This window comes from Propithecus coquereli, unplaced genomic scaffold (assembly GCF_000956105.1).
Source record: "Propithecus coquereli isolate 6110/MARCELLA unplaced genomic scaffold, Pcoq_1.0 Scaffold34, whole genome shotgun sequence".
In the NCBI taxonomy this organism is placed as follows: Eukaryota; Metazoa; Chordata; class Mammalia; order Primates; family Indriidae; genus Propithecus; species Propithecus coquereli.
In genome coordinates, this window is record NW_012149063.1 from 4,499,319 (window position 1) to 4,520,749 (window position 21,431).

General features: G+C 37.9%; 1 protein-coding gene across 1 annotated transcript in view; it reads left to right on the forward strand.

Annotated features, from left to right (window-relative positions):
* Nucleotides 1–8,367: 8,367 nt before the first annotated feature.
* The window catches only part of DCAF17 (DDB1 and CUL4 associated factor 17), a 39,738-nt gene continuing 26,674 nt past the window's right edge, over nucleotides 8,368–21,431 (forward strand). Inside the window, exons 1-4 of the mRNA XM_012650684.1 lie at nucleotides 8,368–8,493; nucleotides 8,906–9,009; nucleotides 17,889–17,979; nucleotides 21,172–21,308. Coding sequence (XP_012506138.1) covers nucleotides 8,368–8,493; nucleotides 8,906–9,009; nucleotides 17,889–17,979; nucleotides 21,172–21,308 — 458 coding nt within the window. The remainder of the gene's footprint in view (nucleotides 8,494–8,905; nucleotides 9,010–17,888; nucleotides 17,980–21,171; nucleotides 21,309–21,431) is intronic.

Here is a 21,431-nt window from a genome sequence, read left to right on the forward strand (position 1 = left end):
ACAAATTCTATATAATATTCATGAGTAGAGGATCCATGCTAGGGTAGTTAAGGGGAAAAAAGATGGTACGGGCAGTAGGTAACGTAAACACTAGAACTTATCTGGTGGTCACCTACTTACATTGAGGAAAAGACACTGTCAAATCTCTAAGAACCTGGTTAATAGGACAGAATGCTGGATTCAGGACCCAAACATCTGAGGCCCCAAGAAGCCCAGAGAAAGGTTACTTAAAAGACCCCAATTTGTTAGAGCATGTAAGGCAGATGATTGTGGATGCTGATGAAGGTGGGGCAAAGAACCATTAAGTAGAAAGAAATTATTAGAAAAGGAAAAGAGTAGCAAGAGGAGGTAGAAAACAGACACATAACTCACACTGAAAAGCCAAATTTCAGTTATTTAGAAACTTCCTACTGACCAACTATGACAGGCACTTGCTACACTGCTGTTTGACATCATGGCTGCTCTCTTTCCATTTGGTAACTATGTTTCTGACGCACCAGGATCTTTTCATTTATAGTGCTTGTTAATCATCAGACAGCAAACACAGATGGCACCAGTCAGGTCTGCCCAGCCTTGCTGCTGAAGCTGAGGTCGGCTCCCAGGAAAGCTTGTGCACCCTCTGCTGGTCAGCTCCACACCAGGCCAAGAGGCTCCTGTGACCAAAGGAGGGAACTTTCCAAATCACAGGGATTCATCTTTGTGTTCTCCAGCTAATTTCAGTGGAGTTTGGGAGCCATTTCCTCAAACTGCCACCTAAAGGAGACGATTTCAGACTAAAACGATGCCTTCCTTTGTTATACCAAAGAAAAACATCGTGAAAACTAAAGAGCAGTGAGAAAATGTTTCATCAAAAGCATTTTAAGTTCAAATGATTTCACCATATTACTTAATAATTAAATAAAGGTGTTCAGATGACTGAAACATTTAATATGACTATAAAGCTCCATTAGAGTTTAATCTGGTTGAAAACCTGAGAATTACTAAAACAGATAATATTTGTAATAGATTTTATAACTTACAAAAGTTCTCACCTTCGTTTTCACACCTAATCCTCACGACAATCCTGTAGGCAAGGGAAAAAGGCAGGAAAAGCATTTCCGTTATCATCACTGTACAGATGAGGGAGCTGAGGCTCAAACAGGTTACAGAGTCGACTTGGTCACACAGCCACAAGAGCCCACTCTCCAAGCAGGCTCCTGACTCCAAATTCCGTGTTCTACTCAGTACACTATTCTATCTGAGCTGCTGATCCATAAGGAGTTCTCCAAAGAGTTGGAATGTGTTTTAGGCAGAGGGGTAAAGGTGTCTATAATACATGTTTCTATAATACATCCCACTTTTGTTTCAAATATTACCTAAATTTCAGATGCTGAATACTACATCTGAGGGGTTTGCATTGTGGACAGTGCTCTTCCCAAAAAGAACATCAGTTTAACAAAGGAAGTGGAAGTGGGAATCTTAATAAGGAATCTACTGAAGACCAAATAAAGTTAAGCTCAGAATTTCTTTCCTTTTGGAGATAGTGTCTTGCTTGGCCCCACTAGACCACAGTGGCATCATTGTAGCTCACTGGAACCTCAAACTCTTGGGCTCAAGCGATCATCCTGCCTCAGCCTCCCGAGTAGCTGGGACTACAGGGATGCCCCAACATGCCCGGCTAATTTTTCTATTTTTTGTAGAGACGGGATCTTACCCTTACTCAGGCTGGTCTTGAACTCTTGCTTCAATCTCAGAATTTCTATGTGTGGCATGTTAATGCCAACAAAAGTAGATCCTGTCAGGCTTCGTAGCTTCTGCATTCACTCAATCAGTACTACACTATACATGAAGCATGAAACTGGGTTGGGAATCTCAAGTTGTGGTCTTGCTTTCCCTCGAATCTTTACAATCTTGACAATTCCCCCCTTATGAACAAAGCATTATTGACATGGTTTTGTTCGAGTGCCAAGCTAAAAATCAGTATGACAAAGGAGAAGAGAGATGCAGTGAAACTCAGCTATCATCACAGAGATCCCCAAAACTAAAGAGCTAAGTAGCAAATAGTGTTTGCTTTGTGCCAAGAATTAATTCCTCTAAGGCCTTTACATATATATTGACTTAGGAGGACTGTTAGTCCTCCCAAGAATCCATTTAACAGATAAGAAAACTGAGGCATGGAAAGGTAAGTAATTCTAGTTAACTTAAGGTAACCAGATTTACACAGCTAATGAAGAGTGAGGCTGATATCTGAACCCAGGCAGGATGGTACCTGAATTCACATTCTTAACAACTAAGCTGTGCTAACCCCAGATGGTGGCATCTACTATATTCTAGTTGCATTTTTAAAGTTTTAAAGTATACTTTTAATTTCAGAAAAGTTTTAAATTTACAGAAAAGTTGTAGATAGTACTGAGTTCCCATATATCCAACATAGCTTCCCCTACTATTATTTTCTTACATTATTACAGCATATTTGTTACAGTTAACAACTCAATAGTAATACATTATAAACTTAAGTCCACACTTTATTCAGATTTCCTTCATTTTTACCTAATGTCCTTTTTCTCTCCCAGGATCGCATCCAGAATCCCACACGGCATTTAGTCATCACGTCTTCTTAGGCTCCTCTTGGTTCTGAAAGTTTCTCAGACTTTGTTTTTAAGGACTCTGACAGTTTTGAGGAATACTTGTCAGGTATCTTACAGACTATCTCTCAATTAATATTTATCAAATGGTTTTTCTCATGATTAGATTAAGGTTATGGGTTCTATGGAAGAAAACCACAAAGGTAGAGTGCTATTCTTATCACATCTTATCAAGGGTACCTGCTATCAACAATAACTGTCATTGTTGATGTTACCCTTGATCAGCTGGCTGAGGTAGGGTTTGACAGGTTTCTCCACTGTAAAGTTACCCCCTTCACACTGTACTCTACACTAGAGGTCATACTAATATCTCCACCCCTAATCCATTACCACATGGATCACTCTGGCCTTCACCTCTGACTTGTCTATAGCCTTCCACTCCAACAGTAAGACAGCTGGTTTGTATCACCACCACCAAGTTATTAATTATTCACTTTCAGTATACATGCATAGTGGTCTCAGAATTGTCAACCCACACCTCCGTGGGAAACGTTATCAACTACAGTTCAGTGCTTATGTACAGTTCCTATTGCCTTTAGTCTTAGAGTCTCATTTCCAAAGTTACTCAGGTCAGCACATTTTTCCTGGCCCCTTTCAGTGAGGTTATTGCATATATTTATAATACGGTTAGATTCTTTTGTCACAGTCTCCATTCCATCCTGGATTCCCTACTCCTCCTAAATTATTTTTAAAATTTTGTATACATTAAGATTGATACTTTGCACCGTAAAGCTCTATGAGTTTAACAAATGCATAGTGTCATATATCCACCGTTACAGTATCATACAAAATAGTTTCACCACCCTAAAAAAAAAAAAAAAATCTCTGTGTGACCTAATCAACCCACTCCCTCCCCCAGAGTTCTGTTTCTGATACACTTTCCTAACAGAGAATACTTGATATCATTGCTTCTCATCCTTTCCTCCTTACCACGTGGTTCACATTTATAAACACATGTGAACTCACTTCAATCCTGAGTGTTTCCACTTAGCAGATGATTGAATGAAACTCAGAGAGAGTAAGTGGCTTGGTCAAGATCTTAGTAAGTGGAGGTGCTGGCACTAGAACTTGTGCCTTTTAACTCCTGGTGTGATGCTCTTTCCACTACATAATTCTTCCTTCTTTTCAGCAGGGAGGAGCAAGGTTGTGCAGAGACACAAGAAGAAGAAGAGGAAGGAGTGGTGGTAATTGATCATTCAAACCATATCTTATATTAACAGAAGCTTTTACACTAAAAATATGAAAAAGTAGAATTTTAGTTCTAGAAATTGGGTGAACTTGACACCCCCAAAACCTTTCTGCACTATAACACCCCTAAATAACTGGATGAATACATTTAAAAAAAAATCTTAGGCCAGGTACAGTGGCTCACTCCTGTAATCCTAGCACTTTGGTAGGCTGAGGCAGGAGGATCACTTGAGCCCAGGAGTTGGAGGTTGCAGTGAGCTATAATGATGCCATTGCACTGTAGCACAGATGACAGAGTGAGACCCTATCTCAAAAAAATATATATATATGCACACATGTATATATACCTTTTGTTAAACATATCAGCCAGCAAGAGCCAGCAAGAAAGTGAAGCTCTCAGAGACTAAAAGCTAGCAAAATGTCCAGAGCTAAATGAGCAATGAAGCCAGCAGCTGCCCAAAGCCTACAATGTATAAATGTATAAAATGTATAATGTATAAAGTTTATAAAAAACAAAGCTTATCACAAAAATTTATCTAAATAAATTCAAGTTTAGTTTAGTGAAGTTACATAATTCATCACATTATCAGATTAAAGGAAAAAATCATATAATCACCTCAACAGATATAGAAAAAGCATTTTGATAAAATTCAAAATCCATTCATGATTAACACATTAACTGCCATGTGAGTTGTATTTAACTGATGCTAGTTTTGAGCCAGGGGGTTTAGGTTTTTTGAAAGTTATTTATCTGTATTAACATTGTGATTTCCTACTGATTTAAAGAATAAAGGAAGACTAAATTTGCATCTATGCTAAAAGTACTTAGCTGCTGATAATAGGTTCTATACAAATATGTTATTTTTTATAGTCCATGCATTCATTCAACACAGATATGCATTAACCACATTTTGGGGCAGTGTACTAAGGACACAGAAAGATATTACTGCTCAGTTTCTACCCAGGCTAGTTGGGAAGATAGACAAATGACAATTCTAATATAGTGCCACAACTGTATGCAAAGTAACATGGAAGTACACGCAAGGCTGGAGAGGTCAGGAAAAGGGTCCAAGCTGTGATACCTGGGATGAGTTTTAAGACAAATAGATAAAAGGAGAGGAAGGGAGCTCCAGATAAAAAAATCTTAAGCGTAAAGGCACAATGGCTTGAGAAACTGGGCAAACATGTCAGAACCACAAGAGTAAAAAGGACAGATGGCCAAAGAGATGAGACTGAAAACATGGGCAAGATGAAGATAATGGAGTACCTTGTATCTTACCCCCAGAGATTCAGATTTTGTTCTATAAGATACCTTATGGGCCCCTAGGGATTTGTACATGTGGCACCAAGGCTATGAGATTTCTCTGATTTCTCTAGGAGAAACCTTTATTTTCAAATTGATAAAAAAACTAAAAAAAAAAAAAATAATAATTAACAAAAGGGCACTGGATCATGTGACTGACCACCTTTTAATTGGGTCCCGTCATAAGATTTCAGTTCACACATTTGTGTTTAGGAGTGCATTGCTAAACAAGTGGTACCATTTGTCACTGGTGCAAGTAAATAAGAAATAAATGAGGACTGAGTAGGGACAGGTGGGGGAAAAAATAAATAAATAAATGGGGACTACTATTAATATATGTAAATTATGTTATTTGTCAAGTGAAGGTCAAATGAAGCCATGATACATAGGACAAAGGAAAGCTCAGCAGAGATTTCAACAAAGAGGTGAGGGCATCGAGTAATCTCTCAACACAAGGGCAACGTGGACAGGCATTTCTGTAAGGAATGTACACCACAGAGAACAGGATATATCCACTCTTAGAGCTCTTTATGTCCAGCAAAACAGTTTCATGGTCACAATGAATAAGTATTCATTTGAATTTCTTGGTTTTATAATTTGGCTTCATTTAGTTTATAAATGTTGAGTGTTATAGTTGCATAAAATATACCACATGAGAAATTTATACCTAGTTTTATATTTGCATATATGTGACACACTAAAAATATTTTAAGTTAATGATGGAGGATTCTGGGTATCTTCTCAGGTTTGAGAAATTCTGCTATGGGTATCTGGGAGCCACTGAAAGATTGAAACAGGTAAGTGACAGCTTGTGCTTTAGAAAAATCACTCTGGCAGCAGTGTGGAGGGTTGTAATTTAAAGTACCGAAGTAAGGCAAAAAGAGTAGTTAGGATGCTATTAAATAATATGATAAAAATGGTGAGGCCCTAAGTTACTTAGATGAAATCAAAATGAGATGGATAAGAGAATCAAAAGGACGTGGTTGTGGGTGAGGGAAAGCGGGGCATCTAGGATGAGTCTCCCTTGGGTGATTTGGTGGTGAGATAAAGAACACAGGAAGGAAGACAAACAAGTGGGAGTCGAAGAGGAAGGAGAAAAGAGAGAGATGATGAATTCAATTCAGCAATGATTTGAATTTCATTTCAGCCAAAGAAAATCCAGTTATCTTTTCTGGGTTCCAGTTTTCTCAGTGACAGCTGCATTCTTGAATTACCAAATTAACTATTGTAGCGCTCTCTAAAAATATACAAAGCACTCTACCGTATGCTGTAAATAAGTCATGAAAAATCAGCAAAAGCTCAGGCCCTGAAGGAAATTCAGCAGGGTTAAAAAGAGATACAGCAAATTTTCACTAAGCACTTAAATTGTGACCCAACAAACTTACCCAGTACAGTAAGTCCTCATTTATCATCAATAGGTCTTGGAAACTGTGACTTTAAGCAAAATGACATATAACAAAACCAATTTCACCATAGGCTAATTGATATAAGTAACAGTTAAGTTCCTACGGCATATTTCTGGTCACAAAAGCATCATCGAACTTCTAAACAAATACCAAAACACTTGTAATACTAAACACTGAAATAAACGTGAGCTATACGTATATTTAACATGCGAAAGATTAATAAAAACAAGTAAGATAATTATTTACTCAATTACTCCAGTTCAGGGTTGAGGGTAGCCTGAGTCTATCCCTGCAGCCAGGGCACCAACCCTAGACAGGACACCATTCCCTCTAGCACTCACACCCACACTCACTCAGATTGGGATGATTTACACTGGCCACTGAATCTAACTTGCAAATCTTTGTAATGTATTCATAGGAGGAAACCGCGTACCCAGAGAAAACCCATGCAGACGTAGGGAGAACGTGCAAACGCCACACAAACAGCAGCCCAATGTGCAATCGAATTTTCTTTTCATCAAATAATAACAAAACGACGTCGAACAAAAAGAATGTTATTCGAGGACCTGTCTTACTGTACTTTTTACTCTGCCAGTCGGATGCGATCGCGCATTTTCCCTGAGCATCTATCGTAGGAACAAGAGGTAGCATGTCAAGTCCACGTGGGAGATGCAAAGACACCACCCTCAAGGAACTTACTGCAAAGCAATGAGACACATCTGGTGCATGATTATTGAAAATTTCGTGTGCTGGTTACTTTGAACATACAGGCAGAACTAGTTAACAAAGTATATCTTTTATTTAGAGAAATCAACGAGGGATATTTTAGGCAGCCCAATAAGAATGTATGCATTTCGTATTTTATTTCCTATAAGGAAAAAAATGGAGGTGAGAGGAAGAAAAGGCAGCAATTATCGCAAAACCAGCTACTTTCCCCGCAGGCCACATAAGGGTGGGCCTGTGGGAAAGGGTAATTCAATTCTAGTTTGGTAGACCAAACTAGGACTGAATTGAAAGGCAGCATCTTCCACCACTAACTCATAATATAAAAGCATAGTGTTTATACACCCTAAACGTTTAACCTTCATTCGCATCCACAAAGTCCAACGTGCGGCTGAAAAGAAAGCCGCGGGGCGTACCTTCAGCACAGGACGCTGCTTTGGGGGAGGGAGGGTTTTGCAATCGACAGAGCGCCCCTCCCGGCGCCTGGCCACAGCCTTCCAGAGTGAAAGTCAGGGTCTGAGAGGCTTGGAAGTACCCGCGTGGTAACAGACTGATCCTTAAGAGCACAGCGCGGACAACGATAGAAGACCAGGAGGCGGCAACACAGCGCCCCCACGACTCTCCTCCGCGTGCCGCTAGCGGACCCAGAAAAGCGGGACAGCCGCACGGCGCAGCCTCCGCTGGACCGGAGGAGGCGGGGCCACGAGGCTGGGACAGACAGGAGGCGGGGCTGGAGGCGGGGAAGCGGCGCGTTTGAGGCGGGACTGGGGCGAGGACACGTTCCCCGGTGCCTGATGGGAATTGTAGTTCTGGGAAGAAGCGCCTCTTCCTCAAGAGGCACTGGGAACTACATTTCCCGATGAGCGAGCGGCTCCGGCAGGCCGCATGGTACTGGAGCGTCCGCTGTCACCAGCCGGAGAGGGTTTGAGAGGCAGGCTGGGAAGTGGGTATTTTTTCCTTCGCTGTTCTCCGCGCGCCAGCTCTCCTTCCCCTCGCTCCACCATCAGGTACCCACCGGTAAAGTTGAGGCCTCGAGGTTCGGAAGGAGCGGCTGCTGCCCAGCACGAGAGTGTGGAGGAGCGCCCCTTCGGCTCAGCTAACTCAGCGCCCGGCCTACGCCTCCATGGGCCCGACCCGGAAGCCCAACGTGTGCCACCGGCTGAGTCGTAGGGCGCTGGGCAGCTTCTCGCGCGACGCAGGCGTGGTGCAGAGGACGAACCTAGGCATCCTGCGGGCGCTGGTGTGCCAGGTGACCGCTCGCCGGGCAGGGGCGGGAGGAAGGGCAGCGGGGCCCCCGGTGGCCAAGCCTGCTGCTGGGATGCAGTTTTTACACGCTAGGACCCTATTTTTTAAGGGTCATGTGTGATGGGGAGGATGGTACTAGCCCTGAATACGGGAGATTAGTAAATAAGTGTTATAGGGCTGTCAGATGTTTTTAATTTTAAGCTTCTTATGTCTTCCTGCAAACAGTCATTCTGAAAGTCCGTCATGCCATTAAACTAAAACGTGAGAGCATAGTGAGGAAGAATGCAAAATAATGTTTTTAAATAATGTGTGTGAAGTTACTTTGAAAACTGTAAATTTAACTATCCAACTTAAAATTGGTACACAGTAGAAGCTTATGGGTTCTTTCCTAAACCAAAATTCATTGTGTCTTTCAGGAAAGTACAAAATTTAAGAATGTTTGGACAACTCATTCCAAGTCACCTATAGCCTATGAGAGAGGAAGAATATATTTTGACAATTATCGGTGCTGTATCAGCAGGTAACTTTAGTGATAAATATTGCTGTGATTCCCCTCGCTGTTCATCTTAACTGTAATTATTAAATAGAACCACATGCCTATGTTAGTGCTTACTGAACCAGGAGAATGGAAAAATGGATCCAGAATAGACTATGTAGTAAATGGGTGTAATTTAAAATCTTGTTAAATGTAAAGTTATAGGTTTCATCTTTGTAAATACCAGTTTAAAGCAAAACTACTTTATAGTGCAGGCAAAATGATAGATTGCTCAAAGTACTGTTTAGTATTTATTATACTTAAAACCTACCCGAATCAAGAAAGCTAGTTACCAGATAATTAGATGATGCTTTGGAGAAGAATTTCTGTATTTTGTTTTGGAAGTACTTGCCTTTTTTTTTGTTCGTTTTTTTAAGAGAAAATTTTTCAAACAGATACATAGTATAGATCCAAAATATTTAACAGTCACCCTTATCCACAACTGTCCAATGTGTGGCTGAGGGAAAAGCCACAGCAAACCTCCATGTACACATTACCAAGATTCAAAAACTACCAAGATTTGCCAGACTTGCTTTATCTAACCCATCCCCCCCTTTTTCTTTACCTCTTTACTAAGTACTTTAAAGCATATTCTAAACATATATAACTTCAGTTTGCATCTCTAAAAATAGGGACATTTTAAGAGCTCTATTAGGCTATAACTCCTATACCATACTATTTACCCATTTAAAGTGTACAGTTCAATAATTTTTAGTACATTCACAGACATACAGTTATCACCACAGTTAATTTTGAAACATTTTCATCACCTCAAAAGAAACCCTGCACCCTTGACCTTCTACCCTAATACCACCATCGCCTCTGGCACAAGCGACCACCAGTCTGCTTTCTATATCTATAGATTGACCTATTCTGGACATTTCACATAAATGGAATCATATAATATGTGGTCTTTTGTGACTGGCTTTTCCACTTAGCATAATGTTTTCAAGGTTCATCCATGTTATAGCATGTATCATTATTTCTTTGTACATCAAATAATATTCCATTGTATGAATATACCCACATGGGGAGGCTGAGGTGGGAAGATCTCTTGAGACCAGGAGTTGAGACCAGTGTGGACAACACAGACAGTGTCTCTACAAAAAATGAAAAAGTTTAGCTGAATATGGAGGCATGCACCTATAGTCCCAGCTACTTGGGAGGCTGAGACAGGAGAATTGCCTGAGCCCAGGAATTCAAGGTTACAGTGAGCTGTGATCAGGCCACTGTACTCCAGCGGCCTGGGTGACAGAGTAAGACCCTGTCTACAAAAAAAGGAAAAAAAAAGAGTATACCACATTACTTATCCATTATCAGCTGTTAATGTTAGACATTGGGGTTGTTTCTACCTCTTGGTTATTTAGAATAATGCTGCTATGTGCAAGTTTTTATATGGACATATATATTCATTTTTCCTTGATATGTACCCAGCAGTGAAACTGGTAGGTCATATGGTAAGTTTGTTGTGTACCATTTGAAGAACTGCCATACTGTTTTCCAAAGTGATTGTAGCATTTTACATTCCCACAAGCAGCATATGAAGGTTCTGATTTTTCCACATCCTTGTCAACACGTATTATGAGACTGATGGTATCTCATTGTGGTTTTATTTTCATTTCCCTGATGACTAGTGATGTTGGGCATCTTTTCCTGTGCATGTTGTCCATTTGTATATTTTCTTTGGAGAAATACCTGGTTAGATCCTTTGCCTATATTTAAATTGGGTTTGTCTTTTTATTACTGAGTCCTTTATATATTTTAGATGTAAGTCCCTTATCAGATACATGATTTGCTAATTACTGTCTCCCATTGTGTAGATTGTCTTTTTGATGGTACTTCCTTGATGGTATTGTTTGAAGCACAAAAAGGCTAATTTTGATGAAGTCCAGTTTATCTAGTTTTTCTTTATTTGCTTATGCTTTTGGCATCATAGTTAAGAATCCATTGTAGGCGGAGCATGGTGGCTCACAACTATAATCCCAGCACTTGGGGAGGCTCAAGTGGGAGAATCACTTGAGGCCAGGAGTTTGAGACCAGCCTGGGCAACAGAGAGAGACCCTATCTCTACAAAAAAATTTTTTTAAAAAATTAGCTGGCCATAGTGGTGTTTGCCTGTAGTCCTAGCTGCTAGAGAGGCTGAGGTGGGAGGATTGCTTGAAGCCTCGGAGTTTGAGGTTGCAGTGAGCTATGATCACAACACTGCACTCCAGTTTAGGTGACAAAGTGAAACCCTGTCTCTTAAAAAAAAAAAAAAAATTATCCATTGCAAAATCTGAGGTCATGAAGATTTGCCCCTCAGTTTTCTTTTAAAAGTTTATGGTTTTGGTTATATTTAGGTGGTTGGTACATTTTCAGTTAATTTTTATACATGGTTTATAAGGACCCAACTTTATTCTTTTTTTTTTTTTTTTCCTTTTTTGAGCCAGAGTCTCGCTCTTTTCCCCAGGCTAGAGTGCTGTGGCGTCAGCCTAGCTCACAGCAACCTCAAACTCCTGGGTTCAAGGGATCCTTCTGCCTCAGCCTCCTGAGTAGCTGGGACTACAGGCATGTACCACCATGCCTGGCTAATTTTTTCTATATATTTTTAGTTGTCCAGCCAATTTCTTTCTATTTTTAGCAGAGACGAGGTCTCACTCTTGCTCAGGTTGGTCTCGAACTCCTGAGCTCAAACTATCCTCCTGCCTCAGCCTCCCAGAGTGCTAGGATTACAGGCATGAGCCAACGCGCCCGGCCCAACTCTATTCTTTTGCATGTGGCTATCGACTTATTCTGGCACCACTTGTTGAAAAAAACTATTCTCTCTTCATTGCAAGGCCTTGCCACCCTTGTTGAAAATAAGTTGACCGTAGGCACTTGATTTTACCTCTGGATGCTCAAGTCTATTCCTTTGATCTGTGTGTCTGTCCTTATGTCAATACCACATTGTCTTGATTACTGTTGCTATCTATTGGTGTCATTTCTTCCTTAAATGTTTGGTACAACTCACCATTGAAACCATCTGGGCCTGGCACTTCTGTTTTGGAATGTTATTCATCATTGATTCCATTTCTTTAATAGATATGGGCTTATTCAGGTTATCCATCTCTCCTTGGGTGAATTTTAGTAGATTGTGTCTTCCAAGAAATTACCCATTTCATCTAAATTATCAAATTTCTGAGCATAGAATTATTCATAATATTCCTTTATTCTTTTAATGTCCATGGGATCAGTAGTGATGGCCCCTCATATTTCTCATATTAGTAATTTGTGTTGTCTTCTTTTTTTCTTATCCTGGCTAGAGGTTTATCACCTTAATGATCTTTTCAAAAAAAACAGCTTTTGGTTTAGTTGATTTTTCTCTATTGATTTTTGGTTTTCAATTTTGTTAATTTCCTGACCTAATTTTTATTATTTCTTTTCTTATGCTTACTTAGGATTTAATTTGTTCTTCTGTTTCTAGTTTCCTAAAGTAGAAGCTTAGATTATTGATGTTAGATCTTTCTCCTTTTCTAATATATGCACTTAATGCTATACATTTTCCTCTAAGCACAGCTTTTGTTGCAGCCCACAAATGTTGATATGTTGTATATTCGTTTTCATTTAGTTCAAAATATTTTTAAATTTCTCTTGAGACTTTCTCTTTAACCCATGTGTTATTTAGAAATATGTTGTTCAATCTCCAAATATTTTGGGATTTCCAGTTATCACTGTTATTAATTTCTAGTTTAATTCCATTGTGATCTGAGAGCATATTTTGTATTATTTCTAGTCTTTTACATTTGTTAAGGTGTGTTTTATGGCCCAGAATGTGGTCTGTCTTCGTGAATGTTTCACGTAAGCTTGAAAAGAATGTATTTTGCTGTTGTTGGATGACGTATTCTATACATGCCAATTAGATCCAGTTGATTGATGATACTGTTAAGTTCAAGTATATACTGACTGACTTTCTACCAGCTGGATCTGTTGATTACTGATAGAGGGGTGTTGAAGTCTCCAACTGTAATAGTGAATTTGTCTGTTTCTCCTTACAGTTCTATCAGTTTTTGCCTCATATTTTGATACTCTGTTGTTAGATGCATACACATTAACAGTTGTTATGTCTTCTTGCAGAATTGACCCCTTTATCGTTATGTAATGCCCCTCTTTACCCCTGATAATTTTCCTTGTTAAATTCTACTTTGTCTGAAATTAGTATAGCTGCTTCAGCTTTGTTTTGTTTAACATTGCATGTTGTTATCTTTCTCCATTCCTTTACTTTTAATCTGTGTCTTTAATTTATAAAGTGGGTTTCTTGTAGATAACATGTAGTTGGTCTTGTTATTTTATTCACTCTAATAATCTCTGTCTTTTATTAGATATATTTAGACCATTCCCATTGAAAGTGATAATTGATATAGCTGGTTTAATATCTACCATATTTGTAACTATTTTCTATCCATTGCCCTTGTTCTTTTTTTATTGTGTTCTTTCCTGCCTTCTCTGGTTTTAGCTGAGCATTTTATGTAATTCCATTTTCTGTCCACTTTAACATACACTTGTTAAAAAATTTCAGTGGTTACCTTAGAGCTTGCAATATGCATTTACAACTAATCTAAGTCCACTTTCAAATAACACTAGAGCTCTTCATGGGTTGTGCAGGTACTTTATAACAGAATATTCCTAATTCCTCCCTATCTTCTTTTATAACATAGCTGTCATTCATTTTACTTACTCAACTGCTATAATCACCGAATACCTTATTACTATTATTTTGGATAAAATTTAATGTTAAATCAGGAAAGAATAAAAAATAAGGGATTTTGTTTTACCTTCATTTATTCCTTCTCTAATAACTTTCCATTGTTTATGTAGATCTAAGTTTCTGACCTGTACATATCATTTTTCTTCTCTGGAAAAATTCTTTTAACATTTTTTACAAGGCAACCTGTTGACAACACATTCCCTCAATTTTTGTTTGTTTAAGAAAGTAATTTTTCCTTCACTTTTGAAGAATAATTTCTCTGGATACAGAATTCTAAGTTGGTGGAGTTTTTTTCTTTCAACATTTTAGATATTTCACCCCACTCTCTACTTGGTTGCGTGGTTTTTGAAGAGAAGTACAATATAATTCTTATCTTTGTTCCTCTGTAGCTAAGGTGCTTTTTTTCCATCTGGCATCTTTCAAGATTTTTCTCTTCGTTTTTGATTTTCTGCACTTTGAATATGATGTGCCTAGATGTAGTATTTTTTGGTATTTATCCTGCTTGGTGTTCTTTGAGCTTACTGTATTTGTGGTTTGGTGTTTGTCATTAATTTTGGAAAATTCTCAGCCATTATTATTTCAAATATTTCCTTTTCTCTTTTTTTGTACCTTCTAGTATTCCCTTTATGTGTATGTTGCACCTTCTATAATTTTCCCATGGTTCTTGGATAATCTGTCCTGCTCTTTTCTTCCCCCCCACCCCCCACTCCATTTTGGGAAGTTTCTGTTGACCTATTTTCAAGCTTACTGATTCTTTCCTCAGCTGCATCCAGTAAATTGATGAACCCATCAAAGGCCTTCTTCATTTGCCTTATTGTGTTTTTGTTTTCTAGCATTTCCTTTTGAATTTATTTCTTAGGATTTTTATTTCTCTGCTTAATTTACCTATCCCTTCTTACATGTTGTACACTTTTTCCATCAGACCCCTTAGCATATTAATTATTTTACTTATTTATTCTTTTTAGAGATGGGGTCTCGCTATCTTGCCCAGGGTGGAATGCAGTGGCTATTCACAGACACAGTCATGGTGCACTACAGGCCTGAACTCCAGGGCTCAAGTGATCCTCCTACTTCAGCATCCTGAGTAGCTGGAACTACAGGTGCACACCACTGCACTAGCCTTAATGATAGTTATCTTAAGTTCCTGATCTGATAATTCCAAAATCTCTGTCATATCTGAGTCTAGTTCCGATGCTTGCTTTGTCTCTTCAAACTTTGTATTTTGCCTTTTAGCATGCCTAGCAATTTTTTTGTTATTGTTGTCTAGGGCTATATATGATATGTTGGGTAGAAAGAATTGAGGTAAATAGGCCTTCAGAATGAGATTTTACGATTATCTGGATAGGAGCTAAGCTGTGATTATTGTTTGCTGTAGTTGTAGGTGTCAAGAGGTTAAAATTTCCTCTAGTGTCCTTGTTTGTGTCTTCCCATTATTGGCTCCAGTGGCCTGTTCCTGGGCTTCTGTTCCTAGTAAACTGTGATTGTCAGTATCCACCTCCCTCTTTAATTTTGGAAACAGCAGTTTGCCCTGTGGCCTCAATTCTCTGATGGATCTAAGAATTGGTGTTGGTTTTTAGTTTCTTCAGACTTTTTCTTGTGAGGACAGGAGTGACAAGTTCCAAGTTCTTTTCTTGTTGGACCAGAAACCAGCATTTAGAGAGGACAGTCAGCATCTGAGATTTGTTCTGACCCCAGGAGGGCTCCTCTGAGCTATCTTTTTCTGGTTCTCTCTGGCAAATTAGCCAGCCTACAATTTAGCTTGTATTTCCAATGAATCTACCAACTTCCTCCTCCCATTTGCCTTTCGTCACAACCTCCACAGGTTTTGAGAGTGCTCCTAGGCTTGAACTTCTCCACATTCTGTTGCAAATAAAGACAGTCTTTCCGTATAGTGACTGGGGGCCATCTGTTTTATGGCCTGCTTCTTTCAGGCAAAATCTTTGAGCCAAGGCTCTTGAGCCGGTGGTGGGAGTCTATAGCATACCTCTCTCTGAGTGACTCCCTTATTCTAAAAGCTGAGTACTTGGGGTTGAGGAAATACTAACCTCAGATCTTCTCAATTTGCCTTTCTCAGTGTGGAACCACTGCTTTATAAGGAGGGACAAGGCCAGTAAGGGCCCCAGTATTCTCAACTGTGCCACACCCAAAGTAGAGCCTCCATCCTGTGAATGGGGGCTGGGTGGAAGTGGGGAGCCCCACCTCTTGACTACACTCACCCAGGACTCAGCCTGAGCGACAGCGTGCCTCCCTCACCCCCCCCCCCCAAGATGACCCTCTGAATGGAAGCTGTGCTGAAAGGGAGCTACACCAATCTGGAGTGGTGTTTTCATCCTGCTGAACTGGGAATGGGGAGGGAGGGAGCAAGCCCTGGTTCAAACACCACAGACCCTCACTATTCTTACTGAGCTGTAGTAGGTTTTCTTGAATAAATGTTTCCTCATACTGTATGTCCCCAGGACCATTTCTAGAGACTTTAAATAGTTGTCCTTTTATAATTTTCACACACTCTGTGAAAAGTGTGTTCACAGAGCTTTTCATGCTGGAAGTGGAAATGTGGACATTTTCTTATTATAATGTCATTGTCACACGTAGCAAAATTAGCAGTAATTCTTTTTTTTTTTTTTGAGACAAGGTTTATGTTGCCCAGGCTGGTTTCAGCAATAATTTTTGGTATCATTTAATATCCAGTTTATAATTTCCCCAATTTGGAGGTACCTGCTTTAATTAAAAATTTTTTTAAATTAGAAAAGTGACATTAATTAATGTTACAATGGTAAATGGTAGTATTTGGAGTTCTTTAGCATCCAGGGGTTTTTACCCACAGGTTAGAATCACATATGAGGTTGCAGTCATTCCTGTGAAATTCTGTTTGGTTTAAACCTTTAAATCAATGAGAGAACATCAAAAGTGAATAAAATTGTTACCCTGAAAAATTGTTCCTCTTTCCACAGTAATTTAAGTTTAAAATTCATCAGTTAAAAAAAGATAACTTTTTTTTTTTTTTTGAGATGTAATCTTGCTGTGTCACCCAGGCTAGAGTGCAGTTTCATCAACATAGATCACTGTAACCTCATACTCTTGGGCTCAAGTGATCCTCCTGCGTCAGCCTCCTGAGTAGCTGTGACTACAGGCATGTGCTACCATGCATAGGTTAAAAAAAAAAAAAAAGGAATATTTATGATCACATCTAAGTAGTAATCAAAGAAATATAAATTAAGAGACTTTTTCACATCAAAGATAATAGTGTTCAATATTTATTGGCAGAAGTATAAACTTATGCAACAGTTCTGTAAAGTAATTTGGGAGTAAGAAAACCATAAAAGGTATTTCTTTTTTTACCCACTAATTTTCATTCTAAAGTAATGAGACCTTTTTTATGTACTAATTTTCATTTTAAATATCAGAACAAAAGTTTATGAGCTTGATGGAATTCAACCAAGATATTCATAGTATAAATGTTCAGGCATAAAGAAAGAATTCAATATGATCCAATTCTGGAAAACAGTGTCTAAGTAGGTGTATGTATATAAAGAAAACTAGAAGGAAATGAACCAAAATGTTAATAATGTTTATTTTCGGCAGCTTATTAAAGTATCATAAACTACTTTAATCTTATTATATTTTTCAGATTTTTTTCCATTAATATATGTTATGGATTATGTGGTCAGAAAAAAATGTTAACATTTAGTTAAGGGGAAAGCAAATAACAAATTGTATTTTGGTATTCCAAATCTCTGCATAAAAAAAGTCTGTCAGGCATAGTGGCTCACGCCTGTAATCCTAGCACTCTGGGAGGCCGAGGTGGGAGGATCGCTTAGCTCAGGAGTTCGAGACCAGCCTGAGCAAGAGCGAGACCCGTCTCTACTATAAATAAAAAGAAATTAGCCAAACAACTAAAAATAGAAAAAATTAGCCAGGCACGGTGGCGCATGCCTGTTGTCCCAGCTACCCGGGAGGCTGAGGCAGGAGGATCGCTTGACCCCAGGAGTTTGAGGTTGCTGTGAGCTAGGCTGACGCCACAGCACTCTAGCCCAGGCAACAGAGTGAGACTCTGTCTCAAAAAAAAAAAAAAAAATCTCTCAAACCTGAACAAATACAGTCTCAGTTATCAGGAAGAATAATTATTTTCTTTTTTTCCCAGTGTTGCATCAGAGCCAAGAAAACTTTATGAAATGCCAAAATGTTCCAAATCAGAAAAAATAGAGGATGCTTTATTGTGGGAATGCCCAGTGGTAAGACTTGTTTTTAGAGTATTTGTTTCCCAAAGCACTTTTAGCCTAAAACAACTGGTTATTGTTAATATCTTGTAGAAAGCAGTAACATTTAACTATAGTGATTCCTGAATCTTTTAAGCAATCAAGAGGACAGATTATTTTTTGATTATTATTTTTCCTCATGAAATAATTCCTATCTTTAAAAAATTATGAATGTGTTTTTAAAATTAAATACAGTTTTTTAAATCTTGAAAACTAGAAAAGGTTATAAACTGATTAAAACTTTTATAAGCAATATCAGCTAGTGTATAATTATTCTTAGTGTTTAAGAGATCATTCCACTTAATATAGTGAATAAAAAGCGTTTAGAGCAACAATTATGTTACATGACTCTTTGAAAATTAAATTCTTACGAGTTTCTTCCATGCGTGTTGTTAAGAAAATAATGATAAAAATAAAATAATAGCATAAGTTCATTTCACCAGACCAAAGCATTGTCCTGGTGTGAATATTTCAGAACGATGTTTTAATAGGATATTAACAGGTGTATAGATGCCAAAGGAGTTGAGAGGAATTGGGCTATGGAAAACTATGTTTGGGACATTCTGAGTTTAAAAGATTAAACTTCATTTATAGAATTACTGCTCAGAGCCTTTAATAGTAATAATACTTACAATAATACTAATGTCCATGATGATTGTCAAACAATTTCCCCAAACTCTCTTGATCATAGAACTTCCTTTTTTGAGGAATATTTCTAAATACAGATTGAGCATCCCTAATCCGAAAATCTGAAATCCAAAATGCAAAACTTTTTCAACACCAACATGACACCACAAGTGGAAAATTCCACACCTGACCTCATATGATGTTTTGCAGTCAAAATATAGTCAAAACTTTTTATCCATGCACAAAATTATTACAAATATTATATGAAATTGCGCTCAGGCTGTGTGTATAAAGTGTACGTAAAACATAAATGAATTTTGTGCTTAGACTTGGGTCCCCTCCCCAAGATATCTCATTATATATATACAAATGTTCCAAAAATTTGAAAATATCTGAAATCTGAAATGCTTCTGGTCCCAAGCATTTCGGATAAAGGACACTCAACCTATGTGAGTTCTCTACGGGATCAGGGTTCTAAGAAATCCACTTAGGAAATACTAAGACAAATTAATCAGGTCTTTGAATCTGGTTGGTCATTCTTTAGGAAAAATAGTACTCAAAATATGTGACCAAAAATAATGTTTAAAGGATAAAAAGTTATACTCTAAATTTAAATTCTTTTTTGTTTTTCCAGGCTGTTTTACATAAAATTGTAGTTTTCTAGAGCTGCTGCTTTCTTTTTTCCCTGGATACTTATTGTCTACTCACAGAAAGCTCTTTTTTAAAAACCAGAAAACTGGAAGTCTGTGTTTTCTTCCTCATCTCCTTATTGAAAAGCTAAAAATAACTGCTGTGCCTATAGCAATTTAAAGCCTTTTAATCCATTTTCACCTGGGTGGGTGCATGGAGGGGAAAATGGCAGATTTCTTAATTAAGAAAGTTTTTAATGCACTAGTACAAAACTCCCAAAGTTTAGAGCAATCTTGCAAAACATAAAGTTTGTAGTAACCTAACTCCTATCCTTACTTCTCTTGTAAACATTTTGTTCTCATTTGAAGTGAAGCAAGATTTTCCGTTAAGAAAAACTAAGAAGCATATTGTATTGTTGTTAACATACTGATATGAGACTACTTTTAAATTAGTGCTGTTCTTTTCTAAGACAATATGTGAAATACAACTTTTTGTTTAAGAAGATAGTTCAAACCTATTATATATGCTGCTTCAAATTTTTTAATAAGATATAATTAGTACCTTTTTTTAAAACTTTAAAATCTCCATGAAATGATTCTTATATAAGACATTGTGGGGCCTGGCATGGTAGCTCATGCATGTAATCCCAGGGATGTGGGAGGCTGAGGTAGGAGGATCACTTGAGGCCAGGAGATCGAGACCAGCCTGGGCAACACAGCAAGACCCCATCTCTACAAAATATTTAAAAATTAGCCAGGTGTGGTGTTGTGTGCCTATATTCCCAACTAACTAGGGAGGCTGAGGCAGGAGAATCACTTGAGCTGGGAGTTTGAGGTTACGGTGAGCTATGATTGTGCCATTGCACTCCAGCCTGGACTCTGTCTCTGTTAAAAAGAAAGAAAAAAAAAAAAAAACACTGTAGAATAAAAGTATTTACATCATTGCCTGTGAATTCAGTGTAAGACTTCCAGAGGTAATAAAACCAAAATAATATTTTGGTTTTTTAAAAGAAAAACCAAAATACAAGGAAAAATTTTTTTTCCCCTAACATTTGAAAGGGAAGACAAATTTTTAAGGAGCATTATAAAATAACTATGCCTTCGTTCATTTCTGTTCAATTTTTGACCTAAGCAAATACTAGATTAATTTCAACTTCTCTAATCTCAACTTTTTCTAAGAACTACCTTTTTAGTCCACAAATCAAAGTAGAAACATTTGCTTTTTCTTTTCTTCCTGCATTAGACTTCTTCCTTGTGATAACTCCATAGTGACAGGAGCACCCAAGCAGCTATCCTTTCCTTTTTCTAGGGTAATTCATTAGTGACATAGGTCATTTTAAAAACCAGGTCTATCTTCTGTTCTTTGGCTTCTTTGATTCTGGATTCTAGCTTTTCATTTGAGGTTAGGTCAGAACTACAATGAATAATGGGATAATTTATACTTTTTATCATTTTGACTTCCATCTGAAGGAAAACAAGTTGTGTAGTAAAGAAAAAAGGGGACAATGTGAATGTCTGTTCTAGCTGAGGACTGTTAATTATAATGCTATTATAAATGATTTTAAGAGCTGTTGTTATGGTTATCATAGGAGCAAAATCACTATTAATACTCCTACTACTACTGTTATGATTGGCTAATATTTGAATACTTAATAATAACTATCAAATAATAATAAATTACTTTAGGCACTAAGTAAGTGCGTTGTGTGAATAAACTCAATAAGTTAGTATGAAAATAATCACCTGCAATCTTATCTTTCCTTGTGTTCATTCTCTATTTGTGCATTTAATATTTCTTCTTTGGTTTACTTATTTGACTATTTAAGTATTTAGCTGTTTTCTTTGGACATTGATTACTGCAAATTGTTCATGGCCAAACAGTTTCATTTTTACATCTCATTTCTTTTTTTAGGGGGAAGTACTTCCCAATCAGTCAGATTATAAGTCCTCACTCATAGCACTGACTGCTCATAATTGGCTGCTTTGTATATCAGCAACTACAGGAAAAGTCCTTGAGAAAATATATCTTGCTTCTTATTGCAAATTCAGGTATTAACTGTGAGTTTATTATTCAATATTTTATTATAAAAATTTGAGACTTGTGGCCCAGGAAATTTTAAATTTCCCCCTACCCCCCACCCCAGTTTTCCAGTGTATACCCAGATCTAAATT